This window comes from Musca domestica, unplaced genomic scaffold (genome assembly GCF_030504385.1).
Source record: "Musca domestica strain aabys unplaced genomic scaffold, Musca_domestica.polishedcontigs.V.1.1 63, whole genome shotgun sequence".
NCBI lineage: Eukaryota > Metazoa > Arthropoda > Insecta > Diptera > Muscidae > Musca > Musca domestica.
The window spans coordinates 4,569,719-4,586,991 of NW_026712370.1; the positions used below are offsets into that span (position 1 = coordinate 4,569,719).

Consider the following 17,273-nt stretch of genomic DNA (forward strand, 5'->3'; position numbering starts at 1 on the left):
GGACCATCACACTTAGCACGCGCCAGCATGGTTACAAAATAAATTCTTTGCTTCAGTTCCAGCACACAATGGCTACTAAAATCTTCGGATACCAATCCGTTGGACTATTGTATCTGGAGTATTTTGGAAGCAATATTGGCACAAAAAATACCAAAGTGTCGATCAACTCAAGCAAGCGCTTCGCCGGGAATGGACTAAAATACCGCAGAGCATCATTCGGACAGCGTGTGACGGTTTCATTGGTCGTTTCAAGGCCATAATTCGTGCCAAAGGTGACCAATTCGAACAAATCTAAATTTGATGCTATTTCCGACATTTTTTGCTTTCATTCAATAAAATTTAAAGAAAAAATGTAAAAATTATGGCGTTTGACTTTGTTGCAGTTTTTTCTTATCTCACCCTGTACCTCTACCCTCAAGCAACGAACTCCATGACCAGTTTAAATATCACTTTATTTTTTGGAATTTTGGAATTACATACCTCTGTTTCGGTGTTGGTCCCGAGCCATTCAATTGTTGATCATCTTCACCCTCCCAGGCTGGCATAGAAATGGAATAGTGCAAAATCAAAGTCCATATCAGGCCCAAGATCAATTTCAATTTGCAATCAACAATATCCGAAGAATCTGCAAAGATACGAAAACATAAACAATAATTAGTAACCGTTTTTTTTTTGGTGATAAAAAGTTTATGTTGTTTAACATGTTTAAAAAATGTACATAACAGAAAATACCCGTTAAATAATTAACATAATTTTTATTTATTTTTAAGAAGCTAATGCTAATTTTAATAGTTATAACCAAATAGAGAAAGAAAATAATTTATGGACTGCCATAAAACAAAGAGTGAGAAAGAGACAAAACGTTCTAGGAAACTTAAGAAGTTGTTAGAAAAAACCCGAGTGAACCAAAAAGGGGTTTTGGAATAGTAAAAAGTGTTGGATTTTGAAGATATATTTTAATATGAGCCAGTTTTGAAATTTAGTTCAAATGTTGCAATAATGTTATGGCATTTTTTAAAAGCTTATCATAAAGAAGAGTGAGTAAAGAAAAAACACATTCTATGAGAAAAATATCTATAAAAAGGAAATCTTGAAGAAAAAAATCTACTTCAGCAGTACGTGAAGAATGTAAACACTGTTTGTTTTTTTTTTTTTTTTTTTTGGTAGTCATCAAAAATGTGTTTTTATTTTCAGACAGGTAAACACAATTAACAAAATATAAACTGGTTTTGTTCTGCCGATTCGGCAAAGAAACCGGCTAATAATAATTACGACGGTCTAGTAAAAAAAACAACAATCAACAATACATTAAAAATTGTTGAAAAAAATTGGTTGAGAAAAAAACAGCAAATTGTTTTATTTTCAGACATGGCCCAGCCGGTTTTTGTTTCTTTGCCTCGCGCACAAGCGGTTTGGTCAAGTTCAGGGTTAAAATGCGTAGCTTTCATGTTTCATATTTTGTCTGACACGAAAAAATCGTCTTTGATGATTTAGATTCTGATTTATGTCTCAAAAACTTGATATCATTTTAATTAAATGCATCAACCCATTGACTGACTGACTGCTGTCTGTCAAATATAATGGAATTAATTTAGATTTGAATTTATTGACTAGTTTATCCGTTATTTGAATTATTATTCAGATTTGCTATTTTCTATTAAAGCGAGTTATAAGTTGCTGATCTACTGTCTTCCTTTGTTTCCGAAAGAAATTATAATAATTTTGACAAAGGGTTAAATGAAGTATCTATTCATTTGGATTTTTATGAACTTCTTGTGCAGATAGAAAAGGTTGAGATTTAAGATTAGGAAATTTAGACAAAGAAACATTGCCGGTCGAGTTTCCAGTTGTTGAATAGATTGAAGAGGCGTGGTTGTACTGCTAAAATTTTGATCTCCGGAGAAGAAGAGTTTCTCGTGTTCTAATACTTGGAATAAAACTTAAGGAAAATAAAAAAAAAAATTAAAAATTAATGCCGAATATCCGACATTTCAGCAAAAAGTCTGATCTACTGTCTTCCTTTGTTACCGAAAGGAATTATAATAATTTTGACAAATGGTTAAACGAAAAATATTCATTCATTTGGGGTTTAATGAATTTCTTGTGCAGATAGAAAAGGTTGAGATTTAAGATTAGGAAATTTAGACAAAGAAACATTGCCGGTCGAGTTTCCAGTTGCTGAATAGATTGAAGAGGCGTGGTTGTACTCCTAAAATCTTGAGGTTTTCTAATACTTGGACTAAAAATTAAGGGAAGTCCAAAAAAAAAAAAAAATAAAATAAAAATTAATGCCGAATATCTGACATTTCTGCAAAAAGTCTATAGTATTTAGGATGCATTTATTAGACATCTGTCTCTTTTATTTTTATCTTTTGGAGGAGATTTTTTGTATTCTCTCTTGAGTTTCGTTTTCTTTCCTTGAATAAAATTAGTCTTAGTTTCAAATATGAAGACTCTCTGAGAGATTTCGAACAGAATAACACTGCTTTAGGGCGGTGTGATATAAAACATGGTGAGGAAGAAGTGGTTAAAGAGACGACTTATGTCAAACTAAATAGAGTTGAGCTATAGATGGCGTTCGTTTTGCAATATAATAAAACTTATTGAAAATCCCAGCTTCAACCCCTTTTCTGGGAGTTGATTAGAAATCATTTTTTCGCTTGTTTCCTGGTTCTATTTCCCATAAGTCTCAATGATTCCAGCTAGAGGACGCCATATGTAGAGTTGAACTATAGATGGCGTTCGTTTTGAGATATATTATAACTTTAAGAACTTTTTGACAAGTTCTATTATTGAAGAATAATTCATTTTCCAAAATTCAGTTCAGGTTGTAAATCATATTGAATATCCCAGCTTCAGCCACCCCTTCTGGAAGTTGATTAGAATTCATTTTTTTCACCTTTCTTGGTTCCATTTCCAATTGGTCTCAATGATTCCAGCTAGAGGACGCCATTTTGACTTTAGAGGGCGCAATATTAAATTCGGCGTGGAGAAGTGGATAGAGAGGCGGCGTACGTCAAGTTAAGTAAAGTTGAAACATAGATGGCGTACGTTTAGAGGCTTTTGTGAACAAAAAGCAGGTCACTTATTACCCGATTGAGATGAAATTTTCCAAAAAATTTTGGTTTGGCCCAAGAACGAACCCTATTGAAATTGGTGAGAATCGGTTTAAATATAGATATAGTTCCCACATATATCTTCAACCGATTTCGGGTTAATTGTGCCCAAAATGGCCAAACCACTTGAATTTTGGAACATTGCACCTTATTCAGTTTAGAAGCAAGTACTTCAAATTTTGTGAAAATCGGTTCAGAAATACCTATAGCTCCCATAAATATGTTGCATCCGACCGACCAAATATCAGCCCAAATGGACTGAATTTTGGCACTTCGGACGGAATTCAACCCAGAAGCAAGTTCTTCAAATTTTGGTGAAGATCGGTTCAGATATACCTATAGTTTCCTTATATATGTTATATCCGATTTGGTGTTAAAGTCCCTCACCTGCGTAATATGCACCCCACAAGAATGATATTTGATACCGGCCATCAGATACACCTCGAAAATACCTTTGCCAAATTTTATCGATATCAGTTCAGATTTTTATGTACCTTCAATGTACATCTTTATCCGATTATTGTTCACTTATACAGTAATGTTATTTGGTATTAGAGGTTCAAAAGCAAAACTTAGAATGATATTGAACTATAGATGGCATTCATCGTTCCTTTTTGAAAATTTGAAAAAGTTCTCAACATAATTGAACCAAATATCAATATGACATTATTTATGTTATATAATTCAATATCAAGAGCATTTTTAGAATTTTCGCTCGAAAATGGATTGCTCATATAGATGGCGTGCGTTTAATTTTATATTTTATTTTTGCTCTTTGGAATATTAAGGTACAGGTTTCCATTAGAAACACATAGTTTTCCGTTTTGAAACTAAAACAAAAATTGTTAATTTTTGGACACTGGCTTCAGTAACATTGAACGTACAAGAACTTTTTGATGATGCCATCTGCATCATCAAAAAGTTCTTGTACGTAAATTTAATATCATAAAGGATGTATTGGGCGCAAATCTCTTTTTGAACAACACTATTTTCGAATTGAAATTAAAAAATCGAAAGCCAATCCACTTGGGATTAATAATCAAAAACTCGATCAAAATCAAAGAAGCTATTTTTGGATCATTTTATATATTTTAAATAGACTAAAATCGAGATTTCCTTGTTTTCTTTCAACTGAGCTAAAGTAGGAAAAAGATCCAAATATTTCAATCCCCTTTTTTCTCAAGTAAATAAAAATGTATTAAAGTCACATCACACTTCGTAGAAAAGCTTAGGGTAGATAAAAATAATTTCCCATTAAAATGTTTGTTGTTGCCAGTAGAGATTATGTTGAGCTCTTAAAATAAGGTAGCGATAATGAAAGTTATTTTTGTGCCTGAAATGCAATGAAATTGAAATGGAAACAAAAAACCATAATTCCCACAAAATTAAAAAAAAAAACTTTGCCCTATCACGGTTAAAGAACTCGCCACTGGATGACTGTTCAGTTCATGCAATTCTGCTGATTTATACCTGGACTATGGCAAGCGACCAACGACTGACTGATGATGACCACAGCTCTGTACACGACCACTGTTTCTTCACGCTCCAAATGTATTTCATGTTTGTGTTTTTTTTAATAAATTCAAACTTTGCTACTCAATTGGCCGTCTCGTCATGCAGTGTTTTTTTTGTCTTTTGGTAACAAATAACCCTAATCATATCCTACCACATATATTTACATAATCTATTTAGTTAACAACGAAAAATAATAGCATAAAAACAATAATGAGCAATTAACAAGTTGTAGTACTGAGGATGAGACGGGGAGAGAGGGAGGGAGGAGAGAGAGAAGGTTCCGGTGTATGGCAAAATAATTCCAACTGAAAGTAAGCGTTAAAGTGTTAAATGAAAAAAAATGTTATCAGCAAATTTTTCCATATGCATTTGAGGTTGTTTTTGTTGTTGTTGTGTATTTTCTTTACAAAGAACTGATGTCAGCTCTTTACGAAGAATGTAAACATTTTTTTTTTATTATAGTTATTAATCAAATGCTGTTGATAATTTAATAGAATTATGTGCTCATGTAATTGACCTAGCGCCACCAACAATGAGATCAGCAATGGATATGGGGGAGCGAGAATTACGCGATTGACAACAAATTGTGGGTTGTATGTGGTGGGCAGAAGTCAACAATTTTTTAAACGATTGAAATAAATTCGAATCTTCGAATAGATTTGAATATTTGACCAGACCAAATGTTGTGGATAACAATGTTTTCTATATAGAAAATCTGATAGAGAACAAGGTATTCCGAATGTTGTGGATAACAATATTTTCAATGGAAAATGTTGTGAATTGCGATGTTTAGAAAAAGTTGTGGATAACAAGGTTTTCTCCATTGAAATTCTTGTGAATAACAAGGTTTTCTCTATAGAAAATCTTGTGAATAACAATGTTTTCTCTATAGAAAATGTGAATAACAAGGTTGTCTCTATAGAAAATCTTGTGAATAACAAGGTTTTCTCTATAGAAAATCTTGTGAATAACAAGGTTTTCTCTGTAGAAAATCTTGTGAATAACAAGGTTTTCTCTATAAAAAATCTTGTGAATAACAAGGTTTTCTCTATAGAAATCTTGTGAATAACAAGGTTTTCTCTGTAGAAAATCTTGTGAATAACAAGGTTTTCTCTATAAAAAATCTTGTGAATAACAAGGTTTTCTCTATAGAAAATCTTGTGAATAACAAGGTTTTCTCTATAGAAAATCTTATGGATAACAATGTCTACTCTAGAAAATGTTGTGGGTAACAATGTATTCTCTATAGAAAATGTTGTGGATAACAATGTCTTCCCTAGAGAAAATGTTGTGGATAACAATGTCTTCTCTAGAGAAAATGTTGTGGATAACAATATCTTCTCTAGAGAAAATGATTTTATGGTAACAATGTTTTCCCTATTGAAAATCTTGAGGATAACAATGTTGAATCAATGAATTCAATGGTGAAAGTCAAAGTCAAACGTCATAATTTTTAAATTTTATTGAATGAAAGCAAAAAATGTCGGAAATAGCATCAAATTTTAGAATAAGTTAAGTTGTTCGAATTGGTCACCTTTGGCACGAATTATGGCCTTCAAACGGCCCGTGAAACCATCACTAGCTGCCCGAATGCTGCTGTGCGGTATTTTGGCCTGTTCCCGGTGAAGCGCTTGCTTGAGGTGATCGACACTTTGGTATTTTTTAGTGCCAACCTGGTATTCCAAAATACTCCAGACACAATAGTCCAACGGATAGGTATCCAGAGATTTTGGAGGCCATTGTGCGCTGGAAATGAAGCGAGGAACCTCATTTTGTAACAATTCTTGGTGGCGCGAGCTGAGTGGTGGTGGATGGTGCTGAGTTCTGATGGAATGTACAAGGTCTGCGGACAAAATGTTTGTGTGCCCAAGGCTTTAATACACCCTCCAGAATATTTTGGCGATAATATTCGGCATTTATTCCGATGCCTCGGTCGATTAATTAGAGCGGAGAGCGACCATCGGCTGTTATGGCGGTCCACACCATCACCATGGCCGGCGCTTGAGTTCTGGTGGCCAACCGAAGGTACACACTTTCAGCTGACCTCTTTGGCAAGTAAACACGATCATTTGGTTTGTTTACAAACTGCTGGACAACGAATGTTTTCTCGGCGGAGAAAACCAAATTCGGCAGTTCACCACTTTCGGCCAAACGAAGCAACTCTTTAGCTCTTTTGAGTCTATTTTCTTTCTGTTGCGGTGTAAGTTCTAGCACTTTTTGGAATTTCAATTTTCAATGGCCCGAGCTTATTTTTCAAGATTTGCCGAATGGAATATTGCGATATGTTCAGATCATGTGCCATTTTTCGGCCACTGCGACGCGGGTTTCGATCAAGACGCTTCTTTACTTTTCGAACCATTTCTGCTGATGTTGCTGTTTTCTTCCGTCCACTTCGTATCACGGTAACGAGCGGTGGTACGAGACACAAAAGTTTTATCCACATTTAAATGCTGGAGTGCTCTAACGATAGCCACTTGTGGTTTTCTAGCCAAATATAAAGAAATTACACTATCACGGTTGAATTCCATCACGAATAACTTCTTTTCTGGAAAATTCTCACCAAAATGCTTTTGTACGCTTGTAAACAATATAACGAGCTACCACTGGAATAATTTTAACAGCTGTTGGACGAGTGGTTTAGAAATGACAGCAGTCTAAAGTTGGTTGCAGTTTTTTTCATCTCACCCTGTATAGAAAATCTTCTGAATAACAATATTTTCTAAAGAAAACCTTGTGGATAACAATGTTTTCTGTAGAAAGTGTTGCAGATAACAAGGTTTTCTATAGAAAAATCTTGTTGAGAGCAAGGTTTTCCATGAAAATCTTATGGAAAACTATTTTCTCTAGAAAATATTGAGAATAACAGTATTTTCTAGAAAAATTCGAGTAAAAGTATGTATTCTGCATCGAAAAATTTTTTCCGTCATCAATTCATGAAATTTGTCATGCTTTTTATTGTTGTTAAACAGCATTTTATTTTCGTCGTCGGAGTACTTGTTGTTTTTTTTTTTTATAAACAAATATTATTCTCAAGACTTGAACAAATAACCCCTTAAAAATTGTTGAGAAAGAGAAAACAAACCATTAAGTCAACATTTGTTATCGCGGTTTCCTCGCTTTTTTTGCACCTAATGATGATGTCACTTGGAGGAATTTTATTTTTATATTTTTTTTCTTATTTATTACGGGGTTTTGTGGCTAAACGACATTTAAAATATTAATTAAAACTTTAGTTTTCCTAAATCAAACTTCTAGCCATTTAAGACCTTTAAATAAAATAGTAATGCAAACCCATTGTGTTCGGGTTAATGGTAAATAAATCATAGCTTCTCCATTACATCCAAACGGACAGACAGATAGGCAGACATACAGACAGATGTACTTAAATGGAATACATGTAAACAACATTCATTAACATTTGTACGTTTCACGACGCGATACGAATGGCAGATACCAAAGCCAATATTGAAAACAAAACGTGCGTTAAGTTCGGTTTCAAATTTCTTGTGACAATTGTTTTGGACATTGAGGGGGGTTGTGAATATATGCTCTCGTATATGGATAAGGCCAATGCGGGGCGACTACCCAACACTCAGTGGATGATTGGATTAGAAAAAATCAAGTTTTTTTTTTGAAAAAAAAAAAAAAAAACTCATGCTTCGGCCAGTCAACCAAATCATATGAAACCATATTCAATGCCATTTCTTTTCTATGGGATTTATTAAAATGTTTTGTTTATTTACGGATGATACCGATTCCCATAATTTTTAGTTACACTGATGTTTAATTAACAAATTACCACAAACGACAACAATTATGGTTGACAAACTATGATCGATTGGGTGGCTATGGCCAATTAAAAGACATGTCAAATATTTGCGACTCGGGTTTTAATGAGCTTTTCACAAGAATGCCAATTGTTGTTATTTAATTTAATTAACTTGTTTGATTTATTTTTAAAACTATATTTAACGCGTTTACATTTATGTTTTCTCCTGGGAATATTTGTAAATGAATTTCTCTTGATTAATTAAAAAAAAAAAACATGTGCAGATTACGAAAATAATAGTGGATAATTTTAGATGAAAAGTTCGTTCACTTTCCACAGAAAAACTTGTGGAAAACCTTGTTGCTCACAAGACTTTCTATGGAAAACCATGTTATACGCAAGATTTTCTATCGCAAACCTTGTTCTCCACAACATTTTCTATATAGCAAATAATGTTGAGCACAACATTTTCTGTATAGAAAACCTTGTTCTCCACAATACAGGGTAAGATGAAAAAACTGCAACCAACTTCAGACTGCTGTCGTTTCTAAGCCACCCGTCCGACAGCTGTTGAAATTATTTCAGAGACAGATCATTATATTGTTTACAAGCGTACAAAAGCATTTTGGTGAGAATTTTCCAGAAAAAAAGTTATTCGTAATGGAATTTAAGCGTGATAGTGTGACTTCTTTATATTTGGCTGGATAACCACAAGTGACTGTCTTTAAAGCACTCCAGTATTTAAATGTGAATAAATTAATTGTGTCTCGTACCATCGCTTATTACCGTTGTTACGCTACCAGTAACGTAGCCCGACATCAAGGAAGTGGACGGAAAAAAACAGAAACATCAGCAGAAATGGTTCGAAAAGTAAAGAAACGACTTGATCGAAACCCGCGTCGCAGTGGCTGAAAAATAGCTCGTGAGCTGAACATGAAAAATGAGCTCGGTGTAAAGCCATTGAAATTCCAAAAAGTGCAAGAACTTATACCGCAACCTAAAGAAAATAGACTCAAAAGAGCTAAAGAGTTGCTTCGCTAGGCCGAAAGTGGTGAACTGCCGAATTTGGTTTTCTCCGTCTCCGATGAGAAAACATTCGTTGTCCAGCTGTTTGTAAACAAACAAAATGATCGTGTTTACTTGCCAAAGAGGTCAGCTGAAAATGTGCACCTTCAGGTGGCCACCAGTACTCAAGCGCCGGCTATGGTAATGATAATCGACCGTGGCATCAGAATAAATGTCGAATATTATCACGAAAATATTCTGGAGGGTATTAAATCCTTGGGCACGAAAACATTATTGCCGCAGATCTTGGACATTCCAACAGGACCATCGCAATCAGCACGCGCCACCCAAGAATGGGTTGATGGTATTTCCGAAATTTTTTGCTTTCATTCAATAAAATTAAAAAAAACCAGTAAAGAAAGTCTTAAAGTCGGGCGGGGCCGACTTTATGATACCCTACACCACTTTGCTAATTTAGTAGAGCTCCACATAACAGAATTCAATCATACACGCTATGATTATAATTATAACTTAAAGTTCAAAGGACTAAATATGCCGAAGCATTTGTATCTTTTAAATTCGGAATTGTATTGCCCATTTGGTGCACAATTAATTTGAAATCGGATAAAAATATATATGGGAGTTATATCCAAATCGGTACCGATCTCGATAAGATTTGGCAAAGATATTTCTCAGCTGTATTTGATATTTTTCCCTGAATATCGTTGTTACGGAGTGCATATTACGGTTGTGGGTAACAAATATAACAAATCGGATGAATACTATATATGGAAGCTATAGCTATATCTGAACCGATCTTCACCAAATTTGAAATACTACCTTCTAGACTCAATTCGGTCGTAAGTGCCAAATTCCATCCCATTTGGATAAATATTAGACGTTTGGTGCACAATAAAAGGTAAATCGGACGAATTTATATATGGGAGCTATATCCAAATCTGAACCGATCTCGATAAAATTTAGCAAATGTATTTCTGAGCTGCATTTGATATATTTTCGCAAATATTGTTGTTCCAGAATGCATATTACGGCGGCGTTGGACAAAAATAACAAATCGGATGAACAATATATATGGGAGCTGTAGCTATATCTGAACCGATTTCGATCAAATTTGGCATACATATTTTCAGGCCTAATTTGGGTGTATATGCAAAATTCCATACAATTCGGGCTGATATTACACGTTTGGTGCACAATAAAAAGCAAATCGGATGAAGATATATATGGGAGCTATATCTAAATTTTGAGCGATTATTTCCAATTTCAATAGGGTTCATCCTTGGGCCAAACAAATGATCTGTGCAATCTCGTTTCCTTCTCGTTTCCTTCTGCCTGTTACAAACAAATGCAAAAAGACATAATACCCTGACCACTTTGTGGTGTAGGGTATAAAAAGTAAAAATTATGACGTTTGACTTTGTTGCAGTTTTTTCAACTCACCCTGTATACTATTCTTCTATAGAAAATATTTCAACATTCATTATTTTTAATATGTTTTTCACCTTATTCCTTCTACTTCTACTTCTACTCGCTCATTCCTCTCTTCTCAATGAAATTTATATTTCCTTTTATGCCAATTTTCGCTCTACTCCCTCTCCTCCTCGTTGATTCTCCCTCCTTTAATTGAGGCAACCAACTTTATGGCAACCTTAATGGAGATTCTGTTTTCTAACGCTTCAACAGCAAATGAACAAAACACAAAAAAAGCCAACAACAAACAACCGTTCTGTATGTCTAGAGAAGCCGGTTTTCAATGTCACTGGAATCCAGCCTCAAATCTCGAATCTCACGAAATTACCTCGACTTTGGGGGGCAGCTACAAAACACAATACTCAAGTCGGTCTCCATCATTGCCAAAGGCAAGTCATCTAATATTTGAAACGAAACACAAAAACGTTACGTTTCATCTTGGCTGCCAGAGGAAGTTTGCCGCGTGTGTTGAAACTTGTTGTCGTTGTTGGGATTTGACTGCTTGTGGTATGCGGTGGCTGGCTGACTGGTGATACGATAAATTTCCAAGTTTCTGTGGAGTCTTCCAATGGGGGCTTTTGTGGTGATTGGGGGAGCAAGTCATGCTTTTGGTTCGAATTTGTTTCGTTTGGAATTTAGAAGTTTTGAAAAATGTTATTTTGTAATTGTTGCCGTTGTTGTTGTTTGGAAACAATTATGTAGTTCTCTTAGTGCTTGTGGTGAGGAAGGTTATTAAGAAATTACCGCACACAAGGTCATTGATAACATTAAAAATGCCAAAAATTAGTTGTTGAAGACTTTTTTTTGAGAATTTTGAGGATCCAAATTTAAAGCTCAGTGGGTACTTTAGAAAATATTCTAAAATTAACTTTTGAAGCTTAAATATCCCCAGAAATCCATGCTGGAGAACAACAAAAATATTAACCCTTGCTTTGCGCTTTCAAAAATGTCATAAAAATCCATGGTTAGGGTTTCAAAAATATTCTTAAAAAGACATGTCTCTAAAAATTCCAGACTTGGGTGCTCCAAAAAATAAGCTTTATAATCAACATTTGTGCCCTCAAAAATTTTATTGAAATCTTCACTAAAGCGGTAAGGAAAGGTCAAACGTCGGGCGGGACGACTATATGATACCCTACACCACTATGCGTATTTAGTAGATCCTTCGTAACAAAAAACTTTATATTGGGTAGTTATGTGAAGTAGATCCAACTATGAACCAAATAACATTGCTGTATAGTGCATGACATGACTTCGATAAGGATTATATCAACAAATATTTATGGGAGCATAAATATATCGGACCGAGTTTCACCAAATGGAAAAAATCGGATAAATATGAAAAAATCAATGCAATTTGGGCTGAATAATCGTATCGTAAAATCGGATGAAAATGTATATTGAAGCTACATAAAAATCTGAACCGATCTCGATAAAATTTGGCAGATATATTTTCGAGCAGTATCTCCATTATTGTGGAGTCCATATTACGCATGTGGCGGACTTTAACACCAAATCGGATGAAACATATATATGAGAACTAAAGCTATATTTGAACCGATTTTCACCAAAATTTGAAGCACTTGCTTTTAAGCCGAATTCCGTACGGAAGTGCTAAAATTCAGTTCATTTGGGCTGATATTACTGATATTGTAATCACTTATTTTTGAGCTATAACTGATATCTGATACCAAAGATCATTGCTGTGGAGTGCATATAGCGCATGTGAGCGACTTAAAACCCCAAATGGGATAAAACATAAATATGGGAGCTATATCTATATCTGAACCGATTTTCATAAATTTAAAGTACTTATTTCTAGGATGAATTCAGTCGGAATTGCCAAGAGTCAAGTTAATTTGTGCTAGTATTAGCCATTTGGTGCACAATAAACCTGAAATCGGATAAATATATATATGGGAGCTATCTGATGATGAAAATCTGAACCTATCTTTAGGCACTTATTTCTGAGTTGTATCTGATATCCCGTATCAATGATCATTATTTTTGGGTGCATATTATGCTTTGGAAGGGGGGGGGGGTGGACTTAAAATCCCAAATCAGAGGAAACATATGTATGGGAGCTATAGCTATATCTGAACCGATTTTCACCAAATTTGATGTACTTACTTCTAGACTGAATTCGGTCGGATGTGCAAAAATTCAGTTCATTTGGGCTGATATTGGCTATTTGGTGCACCATTACCCCAAAATCGGTTTGAAGATATATGTGGGAGCTCTACCTAAATTTGAAACGAATTTCCCCAATTTAAATATGGTTCGTCCTTAGGCCAAAGAAATATTGTTTGGAAAATTTCTTATCAATCGGATCATAAATGCGATCTGCATTTCGTTCACAAAAATAACATGCATAAATCGTCTCAGAAAATGATTCTATGAAGATCCGCAAAAGTAGCTATGGGCCTATCTCTCTTCCTTCTTCATATTACAAAAAAATCACAAAGACAAAATATCCTTAACACTATGTGGTGTAGGGTATAAAAACGGGCTAGGGATTTCATATTTGAATCTTAGATATTCTTAAAAAAAACAAACATATTTATGCATGTTTAAGGGTTTCAAAAAATAGTCTGAAAGGTTGAATGTTGGGGCCCAAACATTCTGTTAAAAATCCATATTTCGGGTCTCCAAGATTTTATTGAATTATATAAGGGAGGCTTCAAAAAATATTCTTAAAAATCTTTTCCTTGATGCCTTAAAAAATATTCTTAAAAACCACTCTTGAGAGCTTCAAAAATGTCCTTAAAACAGCAAGCTTGGAACTTCCAGAAAATATTCTTTGAACTTCTTTGAAATCAACGGCCCGGTAGTCCATGAAAAATATAGACTTTAAAATTCTTAACCTGTTGGTTCTTCAAACGAAATTTTATAAAAATTCACCACCTGTAGGTTCTTCAAAAAATACTTTTTTTCGAAATATATTCTTCCAGAGTCCTTCGAAAAAAAATGTCTTTCAAACAAACGATTTTTTGGCCATTAAAAATCTTTTAAAATTTTTGACCTCTTCATTCTCGTTTTTTTAATCCTTAGTCTATTGGTTTTAGAAATAAAAAAATGTTTTTTTGTCATAGAAGTTATTTTTAAAATAACTTCTGGGGAGAATATCCCAGACAAAAAACAAGGGAACTGATGAGGATTGGTGGCTCTTTCCGAAACCTAGGTATTCCATGCTTTACCCCCTGGTAAACATTGCTATCGTTCTCCACTAATAAACAAACGTTGTTTTTATAAAAACAACAAAACAACAAAGCAACAACAAAATAAAATATACTTTCAAACTCCACGTTTTGTTGGGCCTTACAAAAATCTCCTTAAAAATTATTTTCGTTGCAGAACTTTCACCCAACTTCCTTTTGATAAGTCCCACCTTTTTATTGCCCAACAAATTCTGGCTCTGGTTATTCATTTGTCGTTTGTTCTCCAAATTTCCTCTGAGTAATAACTGAGGTATTTGACCTATCCCCTATCAGATCCAAACTTATCTTTGTATCATATTTCTGTTTTTTTCAATTCCATTTAAAATCAATGAATAAAATAAATATTTACACAATTAATAAATAAATAAAAAAGACAACGAACAACAAAATGTTAACAATATCATTTTACAACTCTTAAGAATTCATTTTTTTTAATGAGAACTGAAAAGCATATGTGATGGCGTGTAATCTCTTGAAATAAAAAAGGCACACACAAATGAAATATATATAAAACTTTTATTTTCGATATCATTATCTCATTGCTGATAAGAGTTACCAACCAACCAAGCAAGAAAAAAAAAAAAGAAAAAATAATTGACGAACGCTTACAATTTTTTTCGTTGAGTGATGGGCATAACCTGGATAGATATGGATTAATTGCTGACAGTTGAGTCTCAATTTTATTTATAGAAATTAAGTGAAGTGAATGCAGCAGAGGGTTTCGGGTATTTTTTTATTTCTGTCTTTCTCAGGGCGGACGTTCTAAAGGCTCATTTAGAGAAATTTGGTTTTGGACTAAATATAAAATTTTCAGGGAAAAAAATGTGAAACCTGTAGCCATATGGCTGGGGGTATAAAAATGAAATATAAAATATGGATAATGTTCATTTTGAGGGGTACGAAGAGTTTTGTTCTCCCTTTGGCGTACTTCCAAGCCCATAATGATCCAGAATTTAAAAGTTTCTTTAGGTTAATTTTTGTATGTTTAAAAAAGCAACATTCTTAAAAATTCACGCTTGGGCCCGAAAAAATATTCGAAAATATTCTAAAAATTAATATTTGGAAACCCCAACAACTTTTCTTAAAACCCACTCTTGGGGGGGGGGTTTGAAAATCCACGCTTGAGGATTCAAAAACATTCTTAAAAACCAACGCTTTTTAAAAAATCCACGCTTGGAGGCTTCAAAATCATTTAAAAAAAACTGTTTTAGGGGCTTAAAATATATTTTTAAGAATCCTCGCTTGGGGCCAAACAAAATATTTGGGAACCTCAAAATTTTTTCTTAAAAATCCACTCTTGGGGACCTCAAAAACCTTTTTTAAAATAAACACTTAGGCGTCACGAAAAATGCCTAAAACTCCCCTTTTTAGGATCTTAAAAATATGTTTAAGAATCCACGCTTGGGAACCTTAAACGTATTCTGAAAAATCCACGCTTAAAGTACCTAAAAGAATTGGCCCTTGGGGGACAAAAACGATATTCACATTTAGGGCCTTACAAATATTTAAAAAAACAATCTTAGGAGCCTCTAAAATATCCTTAAAAATCCAGGCTTGGAGGCTTAAAATTTGTTCTTAAAAAGCATTAAAAAGTATTCTGATAGGGGACTTAAAAAATTCAACTCAGGAGGACTCAAAATAATTTTTTAAAAAGTGACAAAAACTGTTCTAAAAACTCTTCCTGAAGGCCCCTTCACAAATATTACCTAAAACCACGTTTACATTTTTCAAAAATATTCTTCAAAATCCATTCTTAAGAGCTTACAAATACTGTTACAAATCCACGTTTGGGACCCAGAAAAATTTTTTTCAGAAATTTTTTTTCTTGAAGACGCTCACTTGTTGTCCTCAATCATATCTTTAAAAATCCAGGTATGGATGCTTCAACGATTATTTTTTTAAAATCCGCATCAAAAAATATTCTTAAAAATCCACGCTTAGGAGCCTGCAAATATAAGCTTTGGAGATTCAAAAGAGTTTTTTTTTTAATCCACGCTTGGCAGCCTGCGAATACACGCATCGGAAATTAAAAAAAAAAATTTAAATCATTAAAATCTACGCATGGGGTCTAAAAAATATCCTTAAAATCCACGCTTGGAGTCTAAGAAATGTCCTTAAAATCGAGGCATGGCGTCAAAAAATATCCTTAAAATCCAGGCATGGAGTCTAAAAATATCCTTGAAATACAGGCATGGGGTCTAAAAAATATTCTTAAAAACCACGCGAAGTGGTATCTAAAATATATCCCTAAAATCCATGAATGGAGAATAAAAAATTATTCTTAAAATCCACGCATGGGGCCTAAAAATATCCTTAAAATCTACGCTTGTAGGCTTTGAAAATACTCAAAAGACCCATGCTTTGGGGCTCCTGAAATTATTCAAAAAAATCCAAGCATGGGGTCGCAAAAATATCCTTAAAATTTATCTCTTGGACTTTTAATAAATACTCTTCAAATCCATGCTTGGAGTTCTCAAAAATATTCTTCAAATACCCGTTAGAAGTCCTCAAACATGTGGCTTAAAAATATTCTTAAAAATCGACTTTGTTGATGTTTGAAAAATTCTAGAAAAAGATTTATTTGAAAAATCAAAAATGTGTCTTAAAAAAATGCAAAGCTAGTCAAATTTATTTTTTCGAAAATAAAACCATTGTAAAAATAACTACAAATAAAATTTAAATTCTGAAAAAATCACCCACAATAAATTGATAATGCCAGCAAAATGTAGAGACATTCAAAATGCTGATGATTTTGCCATTGAATTTGTTGTTTAACCGACAATTTATTTAAATTCCAAATGAATCACTCCCAAACACTTGAATAGAAACTCTCACTCTTTGAGTTAAGCTAAAATGCCAATACCTCCTCCTCCAAAAAAACATCTGTAAAACAGACACTACATATTCACTCACTGACACCATTCATTGCCTATCACGCGCATACCCCGTCATTGTTCGAATTTAAAAGCTCAGTTTAAGCTATTCTCGGTTGTGTGTTTTTTTGCTGTTTGTTAAATTTATTTAAACACAATTCCACGAATTGTATCTGCATTTCACATTAACTACCGATGAATAATCGAAATAAGCAGTCATATTCTGTCGTTTTTAATCCATGACGCCATCGTCATTGGCGACTATGTCATGGTGTCGCTGGTGATG

The 17,273-nt window shown here is 33.9% G+C and overlaps 1 protein-coding gene across 1 annotated transcript in view; it reads right to left on the reverse strand.

The window, feature by feature from the left end:
* Positions 1–446: 446 nt before the first annotated feature.
* The window catches only part of LOC131800459 (GATA zinc finger domain-containing protein 14-like), a 105,011-nt gene continuing 88,184 nt past the window's right edge, over positions 447–17,273 (reverse strand). Inside the window, exon 4 of the mRNA XM_059129616.1 lies at positions 447–625. Within this exon, the coding sequence (XP_058985599.1) occupies positions 447–625 (179 nt within the window). The remainder of the gene's footprint in view (positions 626–17,273) is intronic.